The 27,178-nt window shown below is 44.3% G+C and overlaps 1 protein-coding gene across 7 annotated transcripts; it reads left to right on the top strand.

Annotated features, from left to right (window-relative positions):
* LOC124235524 (protein mono-ADP-ribosyltransferase PARP6) lies at positions 1-26,839 on the top strand. Of its 7 annotated transcripts, none has more exons than XM_046653680.1 (24): positions 2-173; positions 1,425-1,682; positions 3,879-4,076; positions 4,715-4,792; positions 5,548-5,642; positions 6,114-6,174; positions 6,417-6,507; positions 6,949-7,015; positions 9,809-9,958; positions 10,279-10,489; positions 11,022-11,075; positions 12,782-12,877; positions 13,487-13,579; positions 14,202-14,327; positions 15,579-15,644; positions 16,576-16,643; positions 17,932-17,980; positions 18,227-18,339; positions 19,070-19,142; positions 19,852-19,921; positions 25,337-25,416; positions 25,815-25,878; positions 26,050-26,134; positions 26,463-26,839. In XM_046653680.1, exons 3-24 carry the CDS (start codon positions 4,074-4,076, stop codon positions 26,563-26,565), a joined length of 1,896 nt encoding a protein of 631 aa, XP_046509636.1. In that variant the 5' UTR covers positions 2-173; positions 1,425-1,682; positions 3,879-4,073; the 3' UTR covers positions 26,566-26,839. The 7 variants fall into 7 exon arrangements, 6 of the variants coding, with proteins under 6 accessions (XP_046509636.1, XP_046509637.1, XP_046509635.1 ...); XM_046653681.1 differs by having other exon boundaries at positions 1,422-1,682; positions 18,230-18,339; XM_046653679.1 differs by having other exon boundaries at positions 1,422-1,682.
* Positions 26,840-27,178: the final 339 nt, after the last annotated feature.

Raw genomic sequence — 27,178 nt, 5'->3', positions numbered from 1 at the left:
TGCGCGAGCGTGCGCAGAGTGGCCCAGCGCGCCCGTGACGGAACGACGAGGCGTGGGGTGCGCGACCTCGCCCTCCGGGCCGGCCCCCGCCCCTTGGCCTGCTGCTCCGCCCCCGCGGGGCGTCCCGGGCCGCTCGTCCCTTCGGCGGCGGCAGCGCGCGGCCCGGGGTCGCCGTGAGTACTCGCGAGGCTCGCCTTTGCGGCGGCCGCCAAGGGGACGGGGACGGGGACGGGACGGGACGGGACGGGACGGGGCGGGGTGGCCGGGCCGCGGGCAGGGTGCGGGGCCCGTCCCGCCTCGGCCGGGGTGGATGAAGTGAGGGGCTTGGACCGGGTGGCCGCAGGTGCCCGTAGGCTTGACAGGCTTTGCTGAAGCCGGGCGGCTGGTGACACCGATGAGGCAGAGCTTCTTCCCCGGGAGGCAGGTGTTGGGTGCCTTTGGGGTTTCCAGAGGAAACCGGAGGAGAGCTCTAACTGCTCCCCCAAGGGAGGCCTCAGGGCCTGTCCTAAAAGTGTTTTGGGGGCTCAGCTTGTCGTCTCCCTCTGCTGGGTATCCAAGACAGCGCTACGCTGCGAGAATCGCCCCGCCGCGGGTGCTCCCCCGCACTCTTTGTTCAGTGGCCTAGTCTTCCTGAGAAGGGAGCACTCGATAGAGAGTGGAGTAACCTCCTTTCCCAGGACCACATAGCTGAGAGTCAAATCCAGAGTTTAAACGTTGAGATCCGAGGCTTTTTTGGCTAGATGTGAAGTTGTTTGGCCGAGAAGCGCCCGTGGACCCAGGGAAAGACCTTTGAGATCCACATTGAGGCTTATTTACATTTGGCCTATTCCCGTGCCAATTCATAAAGTGTTCTGTGTTGGCTGCCATCATCCAAACTAAACACTGAGCCGAACGACACTCTTCTTTGGGCACTGTTCTCACAATCTGTCTTTGGCCCATCATCTCTTGAAAGGTTCCCTCCTTTTCCTCATTTAGATAAGTCAGATAGGTCTTACTTGCTTAATTCATTAACGAGACCCTTAATTAGTTATAATCACGTCACAAGAAGATTGGATGTAATTAGGAACTGTTAAATGTGCTTAAGTCCCAGTTCCGCTGTACTCCTGACCTTAAGCGAGTTGCTTGACCTCCCTAAGCATGAGTATTCTATGTATAACATGAAAGCTTTGAAACAGGCCATCTTTCAGGCTTATTCGGCTTTAAAATGTGTGTGAATTCCATGACCCACCAGTCCCCTTTTCCCACTCTTCATCTTTTAAACCCATTCTCCATCTCCCCAGAAGAAAGGGCATTGAGAGTAGAAGGTGGGCATCCCTTTCACTGAAACAGGCTGGTTTGAAAAAGATGGTAGTCTCTGAGTTGTCTCTTCCCTGGATAAGAAAAACTCCCTCTGAACTACATTTTTCTCCTTGTGATAACAGCAGAAGCCAAGCAGCAACAGCCTTTGGAGAGAGGCTAAGTGTTTCTTGACTTCTGCGGTGACAAAGACCTTGAGAAAATTGGTACTTCTGGCCTACGCTGCCATCGGCCTACCGCCCAGCCCAAGACAGCCCAAGCTGGACATTAGTGCCTCCCTCTTTATTCCTGTGTGATCATCCAGATCAGCACCTGACTGTTTATTTTCAAATCTGACAAACCCAGCCCCCGGGTCTTCATATTCTGGTTGTCAGCTGCTCTTGAAGGTGAATGGAGTCTTGCTTTTTAAAATTATTTTTTTATGATTTTGTCTATGTGTGAACGCATTTAGGTTCTTGTATGTATCTCCCATTTGGCTTAGGTAACCAGCAGACAGTTCATTCATTCATTCACTCATTGAATAAATACATGTTGAGAGACTGATAGTATAGACAGTGAAAACAATCAAAGCTCTGTCACCATAGAGCTTACGTTCTGGTGGAAGATAAATACAATAAACATACAAGTTGTATGTCACAGCATGGTAAGTGCTGTGGAAAAAAATGAAGTAGGGAAGGTGGTTAGTGCTAGTATTAGTGCGAGTATGTGTGTGTTGGGGTATTGCTGTTTTATATAGGATGGTCAGGTTGACCTTTGAGCTGCTGAATGAGTGAAGGAGCGAGTCATGTGGATATCTGGGTGAGAAGCATTCTAAGGGGGAACAGCTAGGGGCAAAGGCCCTGTGGTGGGAATATGGTTGAAGAACAGCAAGGAGGCAGTTGTGGAGTCTTGGGTAATCTTCCTGTTCACATTTAGAGTTAACATTCTAGGGAAAGCCCCTGCAAGAGTACAAGTAGCCTCTGAAACCTTCAGGGACCCATCACTCAACTTCATCAATAATCGACATTTTGCCGTATTTAATCTATCTACCCCCTTTTTTGTGTGTGCTGGAGTAGTATTTTAAAGCAGATCTCAGATGTCAGGCAATTTCATCTATAAGAGCTTCAGATGCAATTTCCTTTTGCGTATTGTTTTTGATGGGCCAGGCAGCACTGTCACCTGGAGGACTGCTGTGCTGTTTGCCCTGGCACCGTGCCTTCTGTTCCCATCCTGGGTCGGTTACCAGGCTTAAGTTGGTATCCAAGGTACAGACCACAGTCTCTTGGAACGCACAAGGATTTGGAGCAGTCCTCAAATTTTATGCATCAGAATAACTTGGGGGGCTTGTTAAAACACGAATTACTGGACCTCATCTTTGGAGTTTCTAATTCAGTAGGTCTCAAGAAGGGCCTGAGAATTTACATTTTTAACAAGTTTCCAGTTGATACTGATGCTGCGGGTCCACAGACCCCATCAGAACCACTGATCTAGAACCCTAAGGTTCAGTAGATCCATGTGAGACCAAAAACACCACTGCTTAAGGTTGAAATAGGTTAGACTGAGGTGTGTGCAGAGCCAGGAAGGCCTAGAACCGTGGTTCTCAATTTTGTCTTTGCAGTAGAATCACTTGGAGAACTTTTTACAATTTCGTTAGTTAGGATCCGTGCCCCTGAAATTGAATTAATTGGTTATGGGATGGCGTTGTGGACTGATGTGTGTTAAAGCTCCCCAGGTGATTGCAATGTAAAGCCACTTTTATGACCTACTGATTTAGAGAGCAATAAAAAGCTTTTTTAGCCTGCTCCTAAGGTAGCTTTGCCATCCTCTGCCATTAAAACCTTCATAAATTGACAGATGATGTATTTTTTCCTGCTGTATATGGAAGCTTCAGTGGGACTAAAACTTGCTGGTGTAGGGTTGGGGATCTTTAAGATTAGAAGGGAACAGGGAAACTGTATGTGAAAGGGCTAGGGGTTAGTGTTTTTGTGAGTGTTTTTTTGGGATCAGGATTGCATTTTTATTTGAAGAGTAGTTTCCAAGAGGAGTCCAGGGCATTATTTTGGCCCTGACCACTCAGACCATGTCTACCTTAGGATGCTCAGTGTTGAGGACTTTTAAAGTTAGCTATGATTGTCATATAAAGGCGGCTAGTGATAGTGTTGTTTAAAAAGAGATAACGACTCAATCTGGAGAAATAACTAGAGGAAGAGAGTCCAAAAAAATCTGATTCTGATGGGGGTTAGTACTGTGAAGAATGTTCAAAAATGAACTGACTAGATAGAATAGCATAAGCATCTGGTCCTGCCACCATCACTTTTGGCTTCCGGGGTTGATATAGCATTATGAACTAGAGCAGGGACTTGCTCCTGTCCCAGCTCTCTGGCTTAAATGGAACAACAGTGTTTTATGTTTGTATAGTGCTTTCACAGTTCATTATCTTTAAAGAACTATGTGTACAAGTGTATGTGTACATGCATGCAAGTATGTCTCTGTGTGCAAGTGTCTGTACATATGTATAATAAGAGTGTATCCGTAAATGAGTGCCTGCTTATATACCACCCAGCCATTAAGTGATAACGAAACCTATTGTCTACTTTCCACAGGACAGTGACTTGTTACCACTACAACGGCAGAGCCTGCCATCCTCACCAGATCTTCAGTCATCCCCTGACATCACCCCCTCCCCCATCTCCCTTTGTGGCCTCCTAAATGCCCATCTCACTGGCCTGGGTTCAGCCGGTGGTATGGAGGGGTGCTGCCTAGCACTGACCTGGGAGTGTGTGTGACCCACTGCTCCAATGGTGAGAACAACTGATCCCTAGATGGGACGAAGTGCAGGCCTCACATTTCCCTGGTATTTTCCCTCCCACCCTTTTGGAAGGTAGAGTGGCTATTTGAAGTTAAAGGAAGGAGAAGGTTCATGGAAAGAGTATTATTTGCTGTTTGTGTAGGTGGATTCTCTTGGGAAGGAAGGGGTGAATTGAATACTTTAAGGGATAGGAAGGGAGTGATGAGACAAGAGAGCTTAGGTATATGTGGGAGCTGCTGCCTTGGGTAATGATCCTAGAAGAGGCCAGCTTGTAGTTGAACCTAGATTTGCCTAGGAATCAACCTTGACATTGAAGTCTGAATCCTTCCTCATTGGCTACGAGAGCCTCAATCATCATACCAAGACTTACGAAGGCCGAAATTCCCTATTGTTTTCCCCTGTTCCACCAAGTCAGAGCTAGGCCATGGATATGACCAGATTCAGGAAGAGACTGAGATACTCCCAAAGGTTGAGGTGAAGGGAGTAAAGGGATTAGGGCTTCAGTTATTCTATCCCAAGGGACCTGCTCCCATTCTTTGTGGGAATGTGTTTCCCATCCTATAACCCCACCCCATTCTGTGGGATAGCAGGGACCCAACAAAGGGTTATATCCTTATTTCTCATTACTAGGACATCAAAGGCCAGTTCTGGAATGATGATGATTCGGAGGGAGATAATGAATCAGAGGAATTTCTCTATGGAGTTCAGGTGAGGCTATAGCCCCTAAGACCCAAGTTGGATGGTCTTGATGTGTACTTTGGATACATCAGGAGTGAAAGATTATTCTGGAGCAGAGATGAGATGAGGATATAATGTTGGTGTGGTCTGAGCATGGTCTTAGCAGAGCTGATCTCATCTTCTTGCTCTTGCCTGGGACTCATACCTTTCCCAGAGTAAACTATACCCTTTGTATATGGAGGCTACCCATATGTTTTAGTTGGAAATAGTTATTTTCTGACCCTTCCCTCACTAGCCAGTGGGGGTCATTTCATTGATTGGGTCAGATTTTTAAAATATTACCCTGCCAGTCATTGCCTGATATCATCACTACCCAGGGTGTGATCCTCAGCAGGATTGTTGGGCTTTGCAGAAAGAACCAGCCTGAGTTAAATTCTCTTCCGCCTGTTCTGATTGTCATAGAAGGGATACCTAAGGATCCTAGTCACAGTCTGAGAGGAAAAGCAGGAGACTTAAGGATGTGAACTCCTCAAAGCCTGCGGCTAGTCTGCCAAAACTTCTTAAGAAAGGTGTTGAAGGAAGACCTGTGTGTCAGTAAAATCCCCACCTAGGGCCACCACTAAGAACCCCTTCATATAAGTGGGTTTGAGCTTGTATGTGCTGCTGCTGTTTGATTTCCCTGTTCCTGGTTTTTCTTCATGTTCTTTTTATGTTCTTCATGTTCTCATCTCTCTCTTTCCCCCATCCCTCCCCCCACCGTCACACCATTTTTGCTGCTGACTCAGGGGAGCTGTGCAGCTGACCTGTATCGACACCCACAGCTTGATGCAGACATTGAAGCCGTGAAGGAGATCTACAGTGAGAACTCTGTATCCATCAGGTGGGACTCCACTTCAGGAATGGCAGGGCAGCAAGCCGTTTCTTTGAGTTGTTAAAAGGCTAGAGGTTTTTTCTTCATTTATGGTGTGATAGGGGTTCTGTGGACATTGATAAATTATGAGCTTAATGATAGTGGGAGTTGCTCAGAATACTTAAGCTTGCCGACAGGAATAAGTAGGAAAGTATAGCCACTTTTCTGAGAAGTTCCCGCTTATACACTTAGACCCTAGAAGGGTCTGAGAAGACCCTTCTAGGCTGATAGTTTCACCTTTGAGGTAAGATGGGCTTGTGGCTTGGAGAAGGCCCTAGTCATACTAAGTGGCTTGAAGCTGTAGCTAATAGCCTAGATACAGAGCTACCTTCCACCCTTTCCTCTGCCCTGTCCCCAGGCTCAGTTCTCCTTCTATCTGAGTCTCTGTTCCCGTCTTTGTCCCTTAATGAGTCTCACCTGTGGTCGCCTGTATCTCTGTAGAGAATATGGAACTATCGATGACGTGGACATTGACCTCCACATCAACATCAGCTTCCTCGATGTAAGTGGTGCTAGTATCTGCTAACAACATGTCTAGCTGGACTTGTGGATTTTGTCATGTAGGCCAGGAGTCTTACTCCTGAGTGCTGTATTTGGAGCACGTGTTCTTCATCCCTGTCTTTCCTAGATCATCAGCAGACGGTGGTGTGTACTGTCCATGTGCATGTGTGTGTCATACAGGGAAAACTTTAAGTCTATTACTCTCTGTTGCTAAACTGGAAATTATCTTCTTTACGTTTTTAGGAGGAAGTCTCTACAGCCTGGAAGGTCCTCCGGACAGAACCTATTGTGTTGAGGCTGCGATTTTCTCTCTCCCAGTACCTTGATGGACCAGGTAAAGGCAGTGACTTTGGGCAAGTGGGTGCTCTGAGTGTGGTCTAATCCAAACTCCTAAGTTAACTAAGACAGAGAAAAACTAGGAACAAGGCCCCTGGGTGAAATCTGCAGATAGGGGCTTTTCAGTCTCCTGTCATTGGTGTCTTCATTCCCTGTCACCTGATAGCCATCCCCTGAAAGTCTTCTTGGTTAGTGAAATCATTTTGTCTGGTTCCCAAATACCATTTTTTCCTCTCCTTCCCCTCAGCTTCCTACTGAGGATATTTGAAATTGACCACACAGCTCCCAGAATCTACCCTCTGTCTCAGATGTTTTCCTCCTCCACAATTATTGTTTAGAGCACATTAGAACTGAGGAAGCTAATTCCCTGAACTGTGCCTTTGGACTCCCAGGAAGATAGAGAAATATATATACTAGAAGCTTTCTCTTCTCTTTACAGAACCGTCAATTGAGGTTTTCCAGCCATCGAATAAGGAAGGGTTTGGGCTGGGTCTTCAGTTGAAAAAGTAAGAACTTTGATCTTTCTGGTCTTGGACATAGGAGGGAAAGAGACATGTTTGTATGTGAATGGACAGGCAGACCCTTGCATGGAATGTTTCCTTCCAAAAATGTCTTTCTGAAATATGCCCAAGAAAGACTAAAATAAATTGGGGGAGTCAAATTTATGGTTAGATGGGGGAGACTGTGGTTTGGGGGTATCTGGCCTTGAGACTTCCTGGAAGTAACATGAGAAGCTCATCAGTACTTAGCATTTAAGGAAAAGTACAGCCTTGGACTTAGAGCCATGTTCTTCCCATTTCCTTTTGTGTTTTTTTCAGAGTGGGGCTCTAGCAGCTCAGACAGTTTTAGTTTGTTGAATGTGTTGAGCACCTTGCTAAGTATTTGGTATACAAAGAGAAATGAATTACAGATTCTACCCTGAGAAGTTCCAAATAGAATCCAGTGGATACATACTGTAACAGAAGTGAATATGTAAGATTTAGAAAGGACACAGGAAGCAGTGACTCAGTCTAGGGGCAGATGGAAGGCTATGAATGAAAGAATGAAAGGGAGATGATTAATAGTTTTCAAGGATGGATAAGAGTTGCCTATGTAGACAGATTCTGAGAGTAACATTTGCAAGGGCACAGCCATGTGAAGCAGCATGTGTGTAGGAAGCTTCAAATAGTTAAATCTTGCTAGTAAAAGGCAAGGGGAGAGTGGTGGGAACTGAAACCAGAGAAGTAGGAAGAAGTCTAAATCAGGGAGGATCTTGGGCTTTTGTCTTGTAGACATTGGGAGCAGTGAAGGGTTTTAGGCAAAGAAAGAACATGGTCAGATTTAGTTTTAGAAAAGCCATTCTGGTAGCATTGTGAAAAATAGGTAGAAGGGGGTGAGACGAGAGACCAGAACTAGTTGTAGAAGGTTTTTGTAGAAGTCCTGACATGAGATGATGAAGGCCTGAACCAATGTGTGACTGTGGGTAAGAATAGAGATGAGAGATAGATGAGAGAGAAGGGCTGGCCTGGTGGTGCAGAGGTTAAGTGCACACGTTCTGCTTCGGTGGTCCGGGGTTTGCTGGTTCGGATCCTGGGTGTGGACATGGCACTGCTTGGCAAGCCATGCTGTGGTAGGCGTCCCACATACAAAGTAGAGGAGGGTGGGCATGGATGTGAGCTCAGGGCTAATCTTCCTCGAAAAACAAAAAAAGACTTGAAGACTGATTTGGATATATTGTATGTGGTCATAAGAGCCAAGGAATAGTAGAAAATTACTCCTAGGTTTCCAGCTTAGATGTCTGGGTAAATTGTAATACCACCAATTTAGGGATTTAAGAAGAGGAGCAGGTTTGTGGGATGAGGGTAGGTAATTAGTTCCATTTTAAACATGTTATTTAAAGGTAACTTTGGGATATTCACGTGGAGATGCTTAATTGATTGTTAGATATGTAGATTTGGTATTTACAGGAGAAGTTGAGGTTGAAGATACATATCAGCGTATGGGTAGAAATTACAAACAGCATAGAATATGATATGAGATTGTTAAGGGAGAGCATGATAGAGCGAGAAGAAAATAGGAACAGCAGCAAAACACCTTTTAACACCCAGACAAAATACCCAACAAACAGCAGGGTAGGCAGAAGAAGAAACACTGAAGATAGGTCAGAGAAGCTGGAGAAGAATGAGAAGAGCATGGTGTCACAGAAGGCCAGGAGGAGAGTTTCTTCAGGGAAGGCAAGAGCCAGAGTGGATACGTAAGAGGAGATCGTGGGAGTTTCTGTTGGATTTAGCATCAAGGTGAGACCAATTTTAGCAGAGTGGTGAAAGTAGAAACCAGAATACTGTAAGTTGAGAAGTGAGTGGTTGGCAGTGAAGTAGAAACAGTAAGTATGGATTGAGAAATTTGGATGAGGATGGGAGGGAAAGACAGAGATAGTTAGACTGAGGTGCAGAAACTTCAAACTTTCTGTAGACTTTGGGAAAGGAGCTGACAGGAGAGGGAGGTAATTGATAGATCAAGCTCCCCAAAGAGGAGGGAAGGTGCTGAGATCTAGATTACAAATAGAGGAATTGGTCCTTAATAGGAGGGTCATCTTGTCTCCAGAGAATGGAGGGATTGAGGTAAGGGTGGAAGTGGAAATAGATTTTGTAGTAGGGTTGGAAAATGAAAGGAGCTGATATCTGATGGCTTCAGTTTTCTCTTAAGGAGGAGGAGAGGTTAGTGGTTGTAGGTGAAGGTAGACACTTAAAGAAGGTGATAAGGATTTGGCATAATAGCTTAGAGTAATGCTAGAGAGAACTGATCAAGGACAAGTGAAAAGATTAGAAGAGTAGCTGATGGCCCAGCTCAAGTTGAAAACCATAAATTTGGGGATGTAATTTTTCACCTAACAATGTTAGTACCCCTCATGTTCCTAGTGCTTTTCTTCACTGTTCACAAGGCAGAGGGTGATACTTACCTCCATCCCACTCTCGGTGTAGTCATTCTTGGCAGTAAATTCCAAGGTTCATACCCTTTGAAGGCTTGCTCACCTTTGAGGTTTCCCTCTAAAGGCAAACCATCTCAGAATTTTTCTGGTCCTTTAGACTAGGTAATGGGAGTGAGTATTTACCCGCTAGGGTAAATAGGTGCTTTAGGACAGTACATTTCTGTGTGTTAACGTCATATCAGGGGAGTCTTCCAACACACATTCCCCCACCACGACTGGCTTTGTAGTCCCTTGGGTCTGAATTTTGGATTAGTTGCCTTTCATAGTCCTCTATTTCATGACCTGTTACCCTGCCTGAGCTTTCTTAAGCCTGTTCTCTTTGAATTCTTAGGATCCTGGGTATGTTCACATCCCAACAATGGAAACATCTCAGCAACGATTTCTTGAAGACCCAGCAGGAGAAGAGGCACAGTTGGTTCAAGGCAAGTGGTACCATCAAGAAGTTCCGAGCTGGCCTCAGCATCTTCTCACCCATCCCCAAGTAAGTGCTCCCCCAGGACCTGATCATCTCTGATCATGTTAATCTTGTCTTAGCACCCACCCCACCTTCTAGATTACCCAAACTTAGCTAGTCTGTCCTCTCCCTAGGTCCTCTGAATTCTGTTGCTTTACTAATACTACCTACGTGGTCTTATCCCTTATATATCCTTTTCTTTCTATTCCTAACCCATTGTTCGTCCTTTATGTAGAACACAATAGCTCACTTCATCCATCCTGGCCCAGGACCCACTTGTTTCCAGTCCTCTTCTATGATTCCTACTGAATCCCCACTTTCTTCACTTCTGTTTGCTGTCCCTTCAGGTCTCCCAGTTTCCCTATCATACAGGACTCCATGCTGAAAGGCAAACTGGGTGTACCAGAGCTTCGGGTTGGGCGCCTCATGAACCGTTCCATCTCCTGCACCATGAAGAACCCCAAAGTCGAAGTGTTTGGCTACCCTCCCAGCCCCCAGGCAGGTCTCCTGTGCCCCCAGCACGTGGGCCTCCCTCCCCCAGCACGGACCTCTCCTTTGGTACATGGGCTGGGGAGAGTTTGACTTGGGTGTCAGGAGGGTGGGAGTGGAAATGTGGGAGTATAGCTTCTCAAAATGGGGTAGAAGTATGGTTGTCCAGGCATCATAAATCACACTTGGACATGTACCCTGAGTGGGTGGAATGGAACTGAATTTTTAATAGCTGAAAGCTTACATCTAAACTGTCTGGCAAACTTTTCTGACAGTAGGCCATGGAGCAGAGAGTCTGGGGTGGGGCATCCCAAGGAGATGTCATGTATGATTTTATTAGGTTGTGGTTAGGATTTGGTAGTCAGCTGCTGTGCTAACCTATTCCACCTACCTTGAAGAGGGTTAAGGACAGGTGAGCTTTTTTTGAGAACTTTTAGCAAAGATAGCTGAAGGTGTTCTGTCCAACTTTGGCATTACTTAAGCTGGTTGGAGCTAGGGCTTAGCTATTTTGGGAGAATACTAGGTGATGGGCATGAGCGACGTCTGTTGAGGCACCAGCTTCATAGGAGGCTCATAGGGTCCATCTTTTCACTCTCATCAGGTCAGTGGTCACTGCAAGAACATCCCCACTCTGGAATATGGATTCCTTGTCCAGGTAATCAAGTCTAAAACCTTTCCCCTCTTGTCTGACCTGTCTGATCCGCTAACATCTCCCAGCTCCTCAGCCAGTTAACAGATGTTTGCTGAGTTAGTCTACTCCCAGAACTATACTATGTGTTGTGTGGATAGAAGTAAAGAAGGCATAGTTTCCATCCTCAAGAAGATTACAGCATTTTTGGGAAGACAACACTTACAGACAACTTAAAATCAAGTGCCAAAGCAAGAGGCACTGCAAATTTTAAGTGCATAGATATCAAGATGAGACAGGGATTAATGCTAGTTTCCTTATGATCCCCAACATCCTTGCTCAAATGGTCTTCTGTTTTCCCCACAGACCTCTGTCACTGCTCAGCCACTACGGGTCATTTGCTCCTTTTAAAATCTCCTTATTTCCTGGACACGCTTTCACATTGCATCTCTGTTACCTTTGTTCATGTCGTTCCTCCACTGGCCTTTCTCCTCGTATCTGCCCATTGCGCTTGAGGCTCAGATGCCACCTTTTCCATAACATCTTCTCCGTTATCCCAGCTGTATTAGCTGGAGGAGATGTCTCTTCTCACTGAACTCTTATGATGCTTTTTGTTTTATAGGACACCTGTGTGTCACATAGCATATGCCTTGAATTGTAATTAATTTGCATGCCACATCTCCCTTGTTGGAATATAGGGTCTGAGTGAGAAGAAAATCTTTTATATTATTGCATAATCGAGGAGACCTTTCCCTGAGCTGGGTACATATAGACATTTAATAAATCTGTATTAAATGAATGAATAAAAGCCCTTGCATGTCCCTTTACCAGCCCAAAGGTATATGAAATGGGAGCAACTTGATTTATATACAAAATATGGCTGATTGAAAAAGCTGTATTAAGACAATGTTTAAAAAAGTACTTGAGGAGGGGCCGGCCCAGTGGTGCAGCGGTTAAGTTCGCACGTTCCGCTTCTCAGTGGCCCGGGTTTGCCAGTTTGGATCCTGGGTGCGGACATGGCACCGCTTGGCATGCCGTGCTGTGGTAGGCGTCCCACGTATAAAGTAGAGGAAGGTGGGCACGATGTTAGCTCAGGGCCAGGCTTCCGCGGCAAAAAAAAAGAGGACGACTGGCAGTAGTTAGCTCAGGGATAATCTTCCTCAAGAAAAAAATACTTGAGGATATTGCTGCATGAGCTCTGGATTTGTGCTGTCTTCCCAGGACATAGTTGTATCTATGGTTTTGACTAGTGGACAGGCTGATTGTTTAAGATAGTTGAAATGGCTTCTTAGGTGCCCTCTGATCATGGACTGAATACCCAGAGGGACAATCTATAGTTACTACAACTAGTGTTAATAGTTTGATTAGTACCCATTTATAAAATACTTTCACAGAAATCATCTCAATACCTCTGAGGTGAATAATGTTCCACTTTCTAAATGAAGAAACCAAGGCTCAGGTTTACCGACTTGCCCAAAATTATATTTGGTATTAAGTAGTAGGCAGGGACTCTTAACCTGGCTCTTCTACCCTGTCTGGTCTCATCTTTACTATAATATATGGTCTTAGCTCTACACCTAGGCCATCAGTTTAACTACAGTGCAGGGCCCAGGAGTAGATTCTACCTTAGGCACAGGAGGGAGAAGGAGAGTAGCCAGAAAAGAAGGTAAAATTCTTTCCCAGATCTGTGCCTGTACTTCCAAAAGACTTAGTAGAATCTCTTCTCTCCCCAGATCATGAAGTATGCAGAGCAGAGGATTCCTACGTTGAATGAGTACTGTGTGGTGTGTGATGAGCAGCATGTCTTCCAGAATGGGTCCATGCTCAAGGTACGTGCCCCTATTCTGTGACCCTCTTCCTTGGACCCTTAGCCAAGGCCCCTTCACTCCTTACCTCTTCTGTATTCCTTTCTTCCTGGGTCTGTGGTAAAGGTAGAATTCTGTCTACACTCCCTGAGACTCTAGAAATGTTTTTCTTTGAAAACAAATCTCAGCAGTCCTGTTTGGAAATATGAGGATATGTGACTATTTTTGAGGAGATAATCCCCACCCAACATTTAAAAATAGGGATCAGATACTGATCAAGATGATTGGATATGATGCTGTCCTCAAGGATCCAAGTCTAGGTGAGTAGACAGACACTTCATTGTAAGTGTGTAGAAGAAACATGAGCAGTGTTGTGGAAACTCAGAAGAGAGAGCATCTAATATCTAGGGAGGCCATGGAAGGCTTCATGGAAGACATAACATTAACTCTCAAACTATCAGTAAGGCAATGTAATTAAGACTTCGCTTACTTATAATTTTCTCATGACGTAGAGGGTCCCAGATCCCTACTTCATTCTAGAATTGTCTGAGGTTGCGATTGTCTCTCTCTCCCTACAACACCTTCTTACTGCACACTCACTACCACCACCATCTGTTTAATATGTCCATTCAGCCAGCTGTCTGTACTCGTGAACTGTGCGTTTTCTCCTTCTACACACTGGGAGTCATGTCCGGAGCTGCAGAGGAGGTGGCCACTGGAGCAGAGGTATGGGAGAGGGAAAGCTGCTGGGGAATTGGGATCAAGAAAGTGTGGGGAACCCAGCAATGTCACTTCTTAGAATTTAACCTCCAGAAGTGCTTTCACACGTAAGGGAGTTCACTACAGTATTGTTTGTAATAGGAAAAAAATAAAAAGGGTACAGCTCCATCTGTAGGGAATCTAGTTAAATTAAGGTATGTCCTTACAGTGGAAATACTATACAGCTACTATTTATGGGTAGAAAATTATAACATAGAAAATAGAACAGTGTGTATAGTACAATTCTTTTTTTTTAATTGCCTGTATAATAAGATAACTATTTCCATAGGAAAAATATCTGAAAGGATATAAATCAGACTTAGCAATAGTTACCTGTGGGGAGTGAGATTCATTTGTGGGCAAGGGGGTGATTTTCATCTTTTCTTTAATCACTTTTTTAATCATTGTTACTTGAATTTTTATAATGTGCTTATATTTTCTAACAAAAAGGCCATGAACATGTTCGCTTTTTAAAAGAACATCAGAGAAATGCTGAGACTTCAGCAGATGGACCCCTGCTTGATACGGTGTGACTCTCAGCACTGGGGAATCACTTAGTCTCTTCTCCCTGTCTCTCCCTTCCGCTAAGGTGGTGGATCTGCTGGTGGCCATGTGTAGGGCAGCTTTGGAATCCCCTAGAAAGAGCATCATCTTTGAGCCTTATCCCTCTGTGGTGGACCCCACTGATCCCAAGACTCTGGCCTTTAACCCTAAGGTATAGTTGCTTGGGAAGAAAGTCAGGGCTAAGAAACAGAAATCGTAAAAGATGGTGGGAGACTATGGGCCATCGTTCTGGTGTACACAATTTGGAATAAGAGAGAGAAAAAATGGAACACTTGTTTCTTGGGAACTCTTGAACCCTAAGCTTTAGCTGTTTTAGTGAATAAATAACTGAGTTTGTTAGAAGAAAGGGAGAATTAAATATTATATGTCATGATAGAGAAGAATAGAGGCTTTGGAGCCAGACAGACCTGAATTCCATTTGAGGTTTGGCTGCTCTCTAGCTGCATAGTTAGGCAAATCACTTAACCTTTCTAAACCTCAATTTTCTTATCTGTAAAAAGGGCATACCTTGCAGATTGTTAGAAGAATGAGAGATAACAAATGTAAAGTATTAGTCAGGATTCTCCAGAGAAACAGAACCAATAGGAGATAAATATATATAGGAAGAGATTTATTATAAGGAATTGGCTCATGTCATTATGAAGGCTGAGAAGTACCAGGATCGGCAGTCAGCAAGCTGAAGACCCAGGAAAGCTGATGGTGTAAGTCCCAATCCAAAAGCTGATAGGCTTGAGATCCAAGAAGAACTGACTTTTCAGTTCAGTCCGAAGGAGGAAAAGACTGATGTCCCAGCTCTAGGCCATCAGGCAGGAGGGCATCCCTCTTACTTGGCCTTTTCGCTCTATTCAGGCCTTCAGCTGATTGGATAAGGCCCATAGGAATTGGGGAGGGCAATCTGCTTTACTCAGTCTACTGATTCAAAGGTTAATCACCCTCAGAGAGACACTCAGAATAATGTGTGGCCAAATGTTTGGGCACTCCATGGCCCAGTCAAATTGATCCGATTAACTATTGACAAAATTAATCATCATAAGTACCAGCACAGTGTCTCACAATTACTGTCAGTGCTGTGTATCAGGTACTGTATCAGGTTCTTGACATATGTTGTTTAATCCTCAGAACATCTCTATGAAGGTAGTGGGAATATTTATCTTCCTTTACACAAGAATACTGAGGTTTTAAGAGGTTAAGTAACTTATGCTATTAACTCCAAGCTGGTAAAAGAGAACTAGCTTGTCATTCTATAACTATCTGACATTAAATCTGTGTTCTTTCTATGACATACTACATTGTTTCTCTGGGGCCTAGACTTCTTTTGTGTATCTGACCCTCCTTTTTGTCATGTCTTACTCTCCTCCACTTTTGTTCATCTGGTTCTTCTCTTCCCATTGATTCCCCACAGAAGAAGAATTATGAGCGACTTCAGAAAGCTCTGGATAGTGTGATGTCCATCCGGGAAATGACCCAGGTATTCTGTCCTCTGCCTGTCCTCTGCCCTCTATGTTGCCCCACTCAAGTGCCCTATTCTGCTTGGAAGTCATGGGAACTTAGAGATTTAGAGATGCTACTTAATTCCTCACTGTGTTGTGTTTAGTCTTCCCTCTTTAGCCTTCCCAATCCTTGTTCTCTGTTTTGTTACTCCTCTTTCTCTCTCCTAATGTCTCTCTCAACCTTTACCTTTGCTGCTAATTCCTTCACAAGTTGTTCATATTTAATGTTTTTCCCGTAATTCTTAGGGAATTAGAGAAGTGAGGGAAAGACCTCTGCCCAGGGTTGTGAGGGTGAGGAGGGGGGCTTGGAGGTAAGGAACTAGACCCAGGGGCCTACGTCTTCTATCCTTCTAGGGGTGGGGCAGCCACATGGAGCAGTGACCATCCTTTGAATCAAGGCTGTCCCTCACCAGACTTCCCCACCCCTCGTCTGCAATCTCTGCATGAATAGACATTCATTTGTACTCACATTTACAGGTGGGCCTCTTCTCAGCAAATCCTATATATCACAGTTCAGATTAACACATAAGTGACACCTAGCAGGGATAATTTACTTGTCAAAGGACTCTTTGCTTTTTGTAAAGTTTTACCACAGGATTCCTTAGCCTAAATCTTTCTGGGACATTGATTTTATTTATTTTTTGATTTATAATCAACCTTTTAGGGCTGTAGGAATTGCATAAAATGAGGGAGACCCACCTGCATGTTGTTTTGTAAGCATCTTTGGTCATTTTCATATTTATTTATAGTCTTCCCAACCTGACTGGGCTCCTTAAGGGTGGGAACCCCATCTCCTCTTGCCTTTGTATGGCCTTCAGTGCCTACCTTGCCCTGGGCCCTGATAGTCTGTGGAAAGTGGGAGGGTTCCCACCTCTCCTGGTAGATAACTTTAGGGCCGTTGTCTTACAGGGCTCATATCTGGAAATCAAGAAGCAGATGGACAAGCTGGATCCCCTGGCCCATCCTCTCCTGCAGTGGTATGGATAGAATGATGCATCCTTCCCAGGGCGGGTGGGGAGGGAGGCACAGTGTTAGACATGGAGCCTGCACCTTTTCTTAGAGGCAGTTTCAGCATCCTTAATGAGGTTATAGATGTGGCTGCTTTTTCTTGGGGTTTTGTTAATACACCTGGCCATGATAAGAACTCAGATCCTACAAAGAGCCCACAAATTCTAACATGATGTCTCAAGTTCTCTGTACATGTTTCATGTTTCCCAATAGGTTTTTGAATGCCCCTTGCATGTAAGAATTAACACTGTTCATTTCAACTGGGTTTTCTACGTACCCAGAGGTCTGTCTCCCGCTTAGACTCCCTTTCCCTGTCTCAGTGCCTTTCCTGTTGATACAGACTCTCCAGAGCCTTGAGACATTATTGTTATTCCCTTCTCCTAGCAAAGACTCTGACCGTCCTCTGCTGCCCTCCCTGCTGATGTGGATTTCTGTTCTGTTTTCCTGACATAGCTTTCCCCTTCTAGCTTGTTGCCCTCTTCCTCATCAGCCTTTGACATCAGTACTTTATCAGTGCAGCATTCTCCCTCTTAGCATGAGGAATGACCAAGTATAGACCATCCAGGATACACGTACCATCATAGGTACATGGATGAAGCACAAAAAGTAAACTTTATCCACTCTAGGAGATCATGCTGCCTCGCTGAACCCTCCATGTTTTATGCCTTTATTCTCTCCTGTCTTCTGAGTTCAGGCTCTGTACAGCCCAGTCTGTCCCTGAATCCTCAGTAAGTTTGTTCTAGTTTCTTCTGTTTCCTTCTCCAGCCCAAACAGTAACTTTCTCTCCATTCCTCCCCATCCCTGAGAGAGCCCTCAGGCTTCCTCTCAACTCAGGTGGGATGGCTCCTGAGCCTCAGTTCTAAGTTTCTAAATCCCAGGTATAAGTTATCACCGTCCTAATACAGACCCCTCCTTTCTAATTTCTTTTGTTTTGTAACTGACCTCTTGTGCTCTTCTTTTATATTATCCTTTTCTCTCCCTAGATATAGCAGCCCACCTCCCATCCTTCTCTTTCATCCACTATTTACAAACCTAGTACTTAGCTCTTTGGTCAGTAGCTTCCCTTTTACATTTTTATACACAGGCATTACCCTCCCCAGGAATATCCAGACAGTGACCTGGACACTTCACACAATTCAGACAGCCCTGGAATCCTTGTTTGTTCTTCCAGGTGCAGAGCAGCGTTGCTGCTTTATTCAGGATGGCCTAACCACGTACTTGTTCTATCCTTTTCCTTTTTTCTCTGTTTCATCCTAGGATCATCTCTAGCAACAGGTCACATATTGTCAAACTACCTCTCAGCAGGGTAAGTGACCATTCTCCCCCAACTCTTTAAATTTCTAGTGAGGGGCAGGGAGGGGCTCCAAATCAGCTAACCTCATTGGTTTTAGACCTGTCTGGTGGGCTCTTTCCATCAACAGTAGTCTTTGGGCCTAAGCATATTTCCCTTCTTTAGGGTCATTGCAAGCCTGATTTGCTCCCTATCCCCAGCCCTTCCCTCCCTGATCTCCATTTCTGCTCTGTTTTCCTGACCCCACCCCACCCTGGGCAGCAGCTGAAGTTCATGCACACCTCACACCAGTTCCTCCTGCTGAGCAGCCCTCCTGCCAAGGAGGCTCGGTTCCGGACCGCCAAGAAGCTTTACGGCAGCACCTTTGCCTTCCAGTGAGGGGGTGGAGCCTGGGGAGGAGGGCAACGAATAATGTAGGGGGGTGGGAGGGCAAGTTCCCTTGAGGTGTATGAGTTTGTGTTACCTATGTCTGTCACCCAGTCAGTCAACAGATATTTACTAAATGCTATTGTGATAGGTGCTGTAGAGAATAAAAAGACACATGTGATATGGTCTTAACTCTCAAACTTGTTATGATGTAGTTGAGGAGAAATGATATTTACATGTAAAAAGATGTGATTGAAGGAACAGATTGGAGGGGATAGGTTTGAAAGCTACTTTGATGAAATCAGCAATCTATGCCTAATGGTGGGAGGGAAGAGAGAGAGAGATTAAAGGCAACTTAAAGGGAGTAGTGGTACCCTTTTCTTAAAATAGACGTTAAGTCAGGATTGGAAGCCATATTTGGGATCAATGATAAGTTTGTTGAGTTTGAGATGAAGTTGTTTAATTTGAAATATCAGGAGAATAAGCACATGAAAATACTGAACCAGCAGTTGAGGGTTTAGGATGGGATTAGCTGAAACGCAGAACAGAGGATGGGACTGGAAGTCAAGATGCAGGCATCTTGCATGCCTGTGACTGTATCCACGTGCATGTCCATCACTGGGTGTATCTGTGTCCGTCATGGCCCGTGTGAGTGAGAATGGGTGGGAGTGGCAGTCTTGGAAGTACTCCTGGGAACCTCATACAATGAGGAGACATGTATACTACCCTGCCTTACAGTGGGTCCCACATTGAGAACTGGCATTCGATCCTTCGCAATGGGCTGGTCAATGCATCCTACACCAAACTGCAGGTGAGGCTGTGCCCTTTCTCTTTCTCTCAACCTCCCTCCCTGCCCCACTGAAGTTTTGAAAGGCAGCTCTAGAGTACTCAGCTGTTTTTGCCTCAGCATCCTCAAACCTAGCCTGCCGTGGGGCTTCCCTAGAGAGGAAGTTGGAATTGCGTGTATAGAGTAAATGTCGCTGTTGTATATTTGACCCCAGGCTGGGTTTTTTGGTGATTTTGGAAATGAGAATGTAGCTATAGGCAGGAATATGAATTGCTGATTGCAGCCACTGTGATGAATTAACCTATTAGAGCTTTTCAATTTATGTGTCTATTTTATTCAGAGAGTTTATATAGGAGACTTATTTCTTTGCCCTCTGAGACTCCAAGGAATGGTTATTGTCCTTCTTCCTGGCTATCTATTCTGTACTGCCCTTTTGTGGAATCTGCATATATCCCAAGGCCCAGGGACAGGAGCATGGATTCTGAGGGACTGACTCAGTGGCTCTGCCACTCTTACTCTCCAAGGCATCAGTATCTAGTATTTCATAGGCAAAGGGGTTAACCTGCATCCACTTTTCAGCCAATCAGCTTTTTAAGAGTAGGTTCCTAGAGTTATCTGAATGAATGAGAGGGTAAATGGAGAGACAGAGGGCTGGATAAGCCTTGTGGCTGCGTAATATGCACCGATGGGAGGGCACAGGCTCATATTGCTCATCCTGGTGTTTCCCTGCAAGCTGCATGGAGCAGCCTATGGCAAAGGCATCTACCTGAGCCCCATCTCCAGTATTTCCTTTGGATACTCAGGTAAGAAATACTCTCTGGCCACTTTGACTCTATTTACATTGCATCCGTTTTGTGACTATGTGATCTATGCTGTCTCCTCCTCCATCATAGATACTTGGTCTATGTCAGCTCTCTCCCCAATCATGGATACATAGTCTGTCTCCCTCCGCTTTCTCTCATTAGGAATTTAGATTCTTTACAAGATGAGGCCAGTTATCTCCCTTTCTTTTAGGTAGTCCTCTTCTCCATGGGGATTGTTTTATTCATTGTAAGGGCTTGTCTCTGGAAATGGGTTAGGGAATAACTGGGAGATGAAACAAGGCTTTTTTTAGACTACATTTTTGATGTTGGCAATAGCCTGTCATCATAGATTGTGTGTGTGCACATGTGCATCTGAGTTTATATGTAAATACACTTGAAGGCTTGAGTCCTTTCCACTGGCTTACATTTCGGGAGACATTGCTCTTCTCCCTGTGAACCACCTTTAAAATTTAAACTGTCTGTAATTACACAGTGTTATATTAGGCACATTAAATGCAAGAGAAAACATTTTATTCCGAAGATAAGTCATGAATGAGGTCCAGATTCTAGTCAGGAGGTGAGTCCAGCTTTGTCCAGCTCAGAAAACGAATCTGGCCTAGAGCTCTCTCAGTGTTCCAGGTTCATGTCTTAGTTGCTTTCCAGTCTTTTGTTCTTGTTCTATGTAGTCTCTGTGAAGGATAGCCACATGTAGTTGCATGTCTGTGAAGGGGACAGTGCTAGATTCTTTACAGAGTACTTGGTATTCTTGAGCAATTGTAAATGTCATAAAGGTAAGGAAACCTGGGTCCAGCGTCACAGAGCTAGAACAGTCCCCAACAACAAAGTAAACCAGACAAAGTGGAAGAAAGCAGATAACACAGGTGAGCACCTAAGTAGTAGAATAAAGAAAGTTACAATAGATAGAGCCAAAAAAGCCAAAAGATGATTCTTGTAAAGAACTGACAAGACAGATAACCCTAGTTGGATTGATCAAGAAGGAAAAGAACACAATTAAATAACAATATGAGTGAAAAATGGAACATAACTACAGATATAGCAAAATTTTAAAAGGTAATGGGAGAATTTTGTCAACTTTATGCCAGTAATTTGAAAACTTTGACAAAAGGTTTAAATTCCTAGAAAACTTAACACAATCAATTCAAGAAGAAATAGAAAGCTTGAATAGCCCTAAAACTAGAAAAGACATTGAAATAGTAGTTTAAAATTTTCCACAAAAAAGAAAACAAACTAAAACCCCACCAAGCCCAGCTAGTTTTACAGTGAGTATTAAATCAGACTTTCAAGGAACAAATTATTCCAATCTTACACAAAATTATCCAGAGAATAGAAAAAGATGGAATTACAAGTCATGAAAGATTGGTAAATTTGACTATATTAAAGCTAAAAACTTGTTTTCATCAGAAGACACTTTAAGAAAATGAAAAAAGAAAGATAAGCTACAAACTGGGGGAAGACATCTGCAACATATATAACCACAAAAGATCAGTAATAAAAATGTATTTTAAAAATTCTTACAAATTAAGAGGAAAAAGACAAACCAAATAAGCAAAAGCTTATTATAAAATAATATTATGAAATTATAAAAATAAGCAAGTGACATGACTGGGCATTTCACTGTAAACGATCAAAAAATATGAAAAGCTGCTCAACCCCTATTAATCAAGGCAGTGAAATCAAGACCAAAATGACTTACCATTTAGCACTCATGTGGATTGGCAAAAATTAAGAAATCTGATAATACCTCTGATCGTATCAGAGGTTGTAGATCAGCAGGATCTCTTTTATTGCTTATAGGGATATAAATTGGTACAACTACTTTGGAAAACAATTTTTGGTGTTAAATTCCATAAAGCTGAGAAATTTTATCACTGTGACTCAGTATTTTCATTCCTACATGTGTGCACCCAGAGACGTGTACACGAATGTTCAAAGCAATGCTGTTTGCAACAGCAAATCTTGGAGACGACCCAAATGCTCATCATCGAGAGAATGAGTAAATGTATTTTAATATATTCTCACAATGGGGGCCAGCCAGTGGCGCAGTGGTTAAACGCGCACGTTCCCCTTTGGCGGCCCGGGGTTTGCCAGTTTGGGTCCCGGGTGCGGACACGGGATTGCTTGGCAAGCCATGTTGTGGTAGGCGTCCCACATATAAAGTAGAGGAAGATGTGCATGGATGTTAGCTCAGGGCCAGTCTTCCTCAGCAAAAATAGGAGGATTGTGGCAGCAGTTAGCTCAGGGCTAATGTTCCTCAAAAAAAAAAATTAAAAAAAAAAATTCTCACAATGGATTATTATTCGGCAATGAAAATTAATGAAGAGTGGCATTCAACAACATGGAACAATTTTAGTAATAAGTTGAGGGAAAAAAGGCCCCCTGTATGATGCCTTTTTTCATATTGTTCAAGAGCAAACAAAATTAAGTGTTATTTGGGGGGGGGGGTATGAGTGTGTTTTATGATAAAACTAAAGAAACAAAAAAAGAAATGACAACCTACATTTCAGGGGAGTGATTACCTCCCAAGGGGAGGAAGATAGTTGGCATAGGGTAGGTGTACATAGCTAAATGTAGGTCACTGGTAATGTTTTAGCTCTTGGATTTAGGTCTTAGGTTGGGTCTGTAGGTATTCATTGTTCTATTAAATAAATGGTAGTGTCAAAGGTTATATGACTAATCCACACAGGATAAGTGCCCAATAAATATGTATTGCATGTGTGAATGAATCTTATTCTGTGTGCCTGGGGTCCAAAGTGGGGTTGGATTGGGGTAGTCTTTTTGGCTTCTTTGTCTAGGTTCTTCAGTCTTTATTCCAGCCTGAGCTTCCTTCTAATTAAGCTTTTATTACTTTCTTTTTTTTTTTTTATTTATTTGTTTATTTTTGTATGTACATCATAATGTATTTCAAATTCTGTGTAGATTAACTTATTACTTTCTGAGTAGTAAGATTCTCCTGGCTCTTGGTACCCGCAAGATTCTTTCTTCCTATTTCCTCCCTGCCTCTCCCTGTTGCCTCTCCCACTGGCCTTTGTTTACCACTAAGTGCCTGAATACCTTTAGTTGATGAAGCCAGGAATTTCTTTTAACTTCTTACCTTTCTTCATCACTTGACTGATTACATAAAAACATCATATGACACTATCCTTCTCCCTCTTGAACAGGTTGATTGATTATAGGTAGAAAATACCATAGGATTTTACTACTGGAGTTATAGATCATCTTGACCAATCCCTTTTACTTTATAGATAAGAAAGATGATACACAAAAAAGTTAAATGACTTTCTCAGAGTCACACAGCTATGAGTAGCAGAGCTAGGACCGGAATCCAGGTCTCCTAACTTCTCGGCCACTGTTGTTATTAGTATATCGCACTGACAGGGTAGGCTTTGCTGGCTGACTGAGTCTCTGAGGGCCCCACAGATATGTGAGAGTCTCTGTAACAGTGGGCAGGATGTGTGCAAATGTCCAACATACTGTAGTTACACTAGCATTTGGCCAACTCTATCTTTTTGTAGGTTTCTTCCACCCTATTCTGCTCTGGTTTCCTTTGTTCTTCCTATTCTTAGCCTAGTGGCATTGGGTGCCTTCGCTGGGCGGGGGTAAATCGAGAGCACCTGTTTGACTAGTAGACCCTCCAATGACTTGGCCATAGTGTGCAGGTTAAAACGAGAGACAGTGTTAAAGGAGATGGTAAACTCCATCTGTTTGTTTAGCCCTGTTTAGAGACCTCTGATGAGTATATACTCTGAACACAAAGTATCCAAGGATTATTCTAGCCGCCATGTTCTCAGGGTCTGGGCTCAGGAAACTGACAGAAAATCGTTGGGTCAGTATGGACAGGACAGTGCAACAGGATTCGGGTGGATCAAGATTTGGGTTAATTCATAAGGGCCATCTCTAAGCTCAGCCAGAAAAATCAGATTGCTCTTGCTCATCTTCTTGGGTAGAACCTTTCATTGAAATACCCAGGCTGAGAAGATCATGAGGTTTGGATAGAGAGCTAAACCTAGTTAAGGCTAAGGGAGAAGGCGAAACAGAGGAGTTGGGTGTCCTTTAGGAGAAGGAAATTGGCAGTTCAAGTCTTGAGGCTTTCGTTGCCCTGAGTTTTGTTCAGATCTGTCATAGGACTTTGGTGTGAGTGCATGATGCATTGACAGCCTCAGCAGTGAAGAGTGTCAGTCCAGTAGTTGTCACCCCCACCTCTACACCATGGCTATCACAAAACCAAGAACTGATGCAGAGTGCAGTTAGTAATAATAGGAAGTTTGGGGTGGAGTGTTGAAATCAGGGCCCTGCTTATGGCCTGTAATGATGGCATCATTTCCCATCTTCATCTCCCTCTTGGTCTCATACACACAGACTTTTATCCCTAACTGTGAAGGGCTGGGCCTATGATAAAGCTGAGTACAGAGACTGCAGTCTTATTCACAAGCCACAAAGAGTTGGGGTAGGGGCCCACAAGCACTGTTTCATGCTTAAATAAGGAAAATCCAGAATGAGTCTATTAAATGTTAAAAACAGGGCTATTCACTAAGGGTAAGGATGATGGAGGATTTATGGATTTAAATAGATGGAAATGAGTCTGGGAAGACTTTCTGAAGGAAGCAGTGTATTTCAAGATAGCTCCCTGTGGAAAATTATTCATCACTTAACTGCTGTGCTCTCTCCCTTTTTTCTTGAATGACTCTGGTCAGTTTTTGTGTAACTTTGAGACTAGAGCAGATCTGACTTTCTCTGCTTGCTTCCTCTCCACTCATATCACTTAGCCTGGCATTTGATCCTAGGTGTTGATGTCACCACACTTCTGGGCCCCTCATTCCTAGCTCATTTCATGTGTTACTACCCTGTCTTAGAACCACATGTTTCCCTGATGTTCTCAGGATAAACTCCAGTTGCCTTAACGTGACCTACAGCGCCTGCATGATCTGATCCCAGCTCACCTGATTCACATCCTCTCTTGCCACTCCTCTGCCATTAACTATGCTCCATACAAACTAACGCACACTGCTTTCTTTCCCCCAGGCCTTCCATATCCTATTACCTCTGCCCAGAACACTTCCCCCCCTTCATATAATAACTCTTCTAATCCTGTAGTTCTCAGCTCAGCTGTCACCAGGAAGCCACCTTTAAACTCCTAGGCTAGGTTAGTTCCCCTGTGCTGCCTCACACACTGCTTTGTATTCTCCCCATCACAACCCCCACCATGCTGTGTTATAAATACTTGTTCCTTGCCTGTAATCTCCACCAGACTAAATTCTGTGAGGGCAAATATCTTGTTTGTTTTATTCACTGCTGTATCGCCAAGTGTCTAGCTCATTGCTTGGCACATAGTAGGCACTCTAGTAAATATTTAATGAAGAAATGGGTGAATGAACTGGGTTTGTTGTTCTGTGACAGGAATGGGAAAAGGACAGCACAGGATGCCCTCCAAGGATGAGCTGGTCCAGAGATATAACAGGATGAATACCATTCCCCAGGTATTAGTTGGCCTTGCTCCAGTGAGGCAGGACCCTTCCCCTGGGATGAGTTTAGGCTTCAGAGATGGATGGGGAAACAGTACGGGGGGAGGTGGGTATTTTAAAGATCATTTGAAGGAATCAGGTATGTTCTTAGATGAACATACTTCCAGAGTCATATATGGCCTCAGTCATAAGTATGGAAGCAGAGACTGAGTGTAAATGTAGTGACATGAAAATGTAAAGATGGAAGCTGTGGACTCATCCAGACTGATTATGGGAAAGCAAAAGTTTGGTGGGGGGAGGGTGGCTGGGAGCCCAGGACATCTCTGAGCCCCACTCCCAACCATTACCAGCTAACTAGCTTCTCCAGGGAAAGCTATACCAGTCTACTTGGCTCTGCTCTCCTTCTCTTCCAGACCCGATCCATTCAGTCGAGGTTCCTGCAGAGTCGGAATCTAAACTGTATAGCACTTTGTGAAGGTAGGTAGTTCCCCCAGTCCCTGTTTTTCTGGGTCCCCAACCTTTATTTTTGGTGCAGCTTTGGCACATGATCTAGCTAAGGGTGACATTGAGTCATCATGTCTTCTCTCCCCTGCCTCGATGCTGTGACTTAAGCATTATATATATAATTTCTGGCCCCCTTCTTCCCAGTGATTACATCTAAGGACCTCCAGAAGCATGGGAACATCTGGGTGTGCCCTGTGTCTGACCATGTCTGCACACGGTTCTTCTTTGTGTAAGTCTAGGAGGGTACCTTGGGCATTGCTCTGAGGAGTGAGGGTGGGGGTGTGATGGTGTGTGACTCCTGGGAAAGTGGGAGTCTGAGACTTGTCCCTGGCTGCCTCATTGGAGCTGGCACTGGGACTTTCCCCTTGGAGGATGGGGATGAGTATAGATCAGGATCCGTTTAGAGGAAATCAAATAAGCTGAATCTCTTCCACCCTAAAAAGTAGCACAAAAGGGTTCTGGGATGGGATGGCTACACCTCCAAATACAGTTCCATTGGTTGACATTATCCTGGTATTGTCTCCCTCTTATGCTCACACTTGCCCTATCTTTGGCAGATATGAGGATGGTCAGGTGGGCGATGCCAACATTAATACTCAGGACCCCAAGATACAGAAGGAAATCATGCGTGTGATCGGAACTCAGGTTTACACAAACTGAGGGGGCCCCAGCCCTCGTACCACCCCTGTTCCCCCAGGATCCATCTGCCCTCATAAAAGGGGTCAGGAGCAGCTGGCGAGGCTGTCCTGAGGAATCAAGGGGCCATTACCAAGGGTCAGGAAAAGGATAGAAGAGGCGGCCTTCATGGTGGAGACTGACCCAGGAACCACTCCACATTTGGATGGCCCAGACTGACTCCCTACTCCTGATTTTCCCAGTTGACTTCACCCTGTTTGTAAATAAAACAATAAAATGGAAGGTGCTGTGGACTGGATATGATCACTGTGGTCTGACTAGCCTTGGCCCAGCACCTACCCCAAGCCCCCACTTGGGGGTGGCGGGGGTGGGGATAATGGATGATCCTGAGGGTTGGGACTATTTATGTTGGATGGAATCAAAGCCAATGAAGTCCATCTAGTGTAGTGTACTACAGATTTGTCAACTTTTTTTTTTTTTTTGGTGAGGAAGATTTGCCCTGAGCTACCATCTGTGCCAGTCTTCCTGTGTTTTCTATGTGGGTCACCACCTCAGCATGGCTGACTAGTTGTGTACATCCACGCCCAGGATCTGAACCCACAAACCTGCAAACCCAGGCCACCAGAAGCAGAGCACA

The sequence above is a fragment of the Equus quagga genome, chromosome 2 (assembly GCF_021613505.1).
Source record: "Equus quagga isolate Etosha38 chromosome 2, UCLA_HA_Equagga_1.0, whole genome shotgun sequence".
Classification (NCBI taxonomy): domain Eukaryota; kingdom Metazoa; phylum Chordata; class Mammalia; order Perissodactyla; family Equidae; genus Equus; species Equus quagga.
The sequence above is the reverse complement of the archived record's forward strand: the minus strand, read 5'-3'. Positions and strand labels throughout refer to the sequence as shown.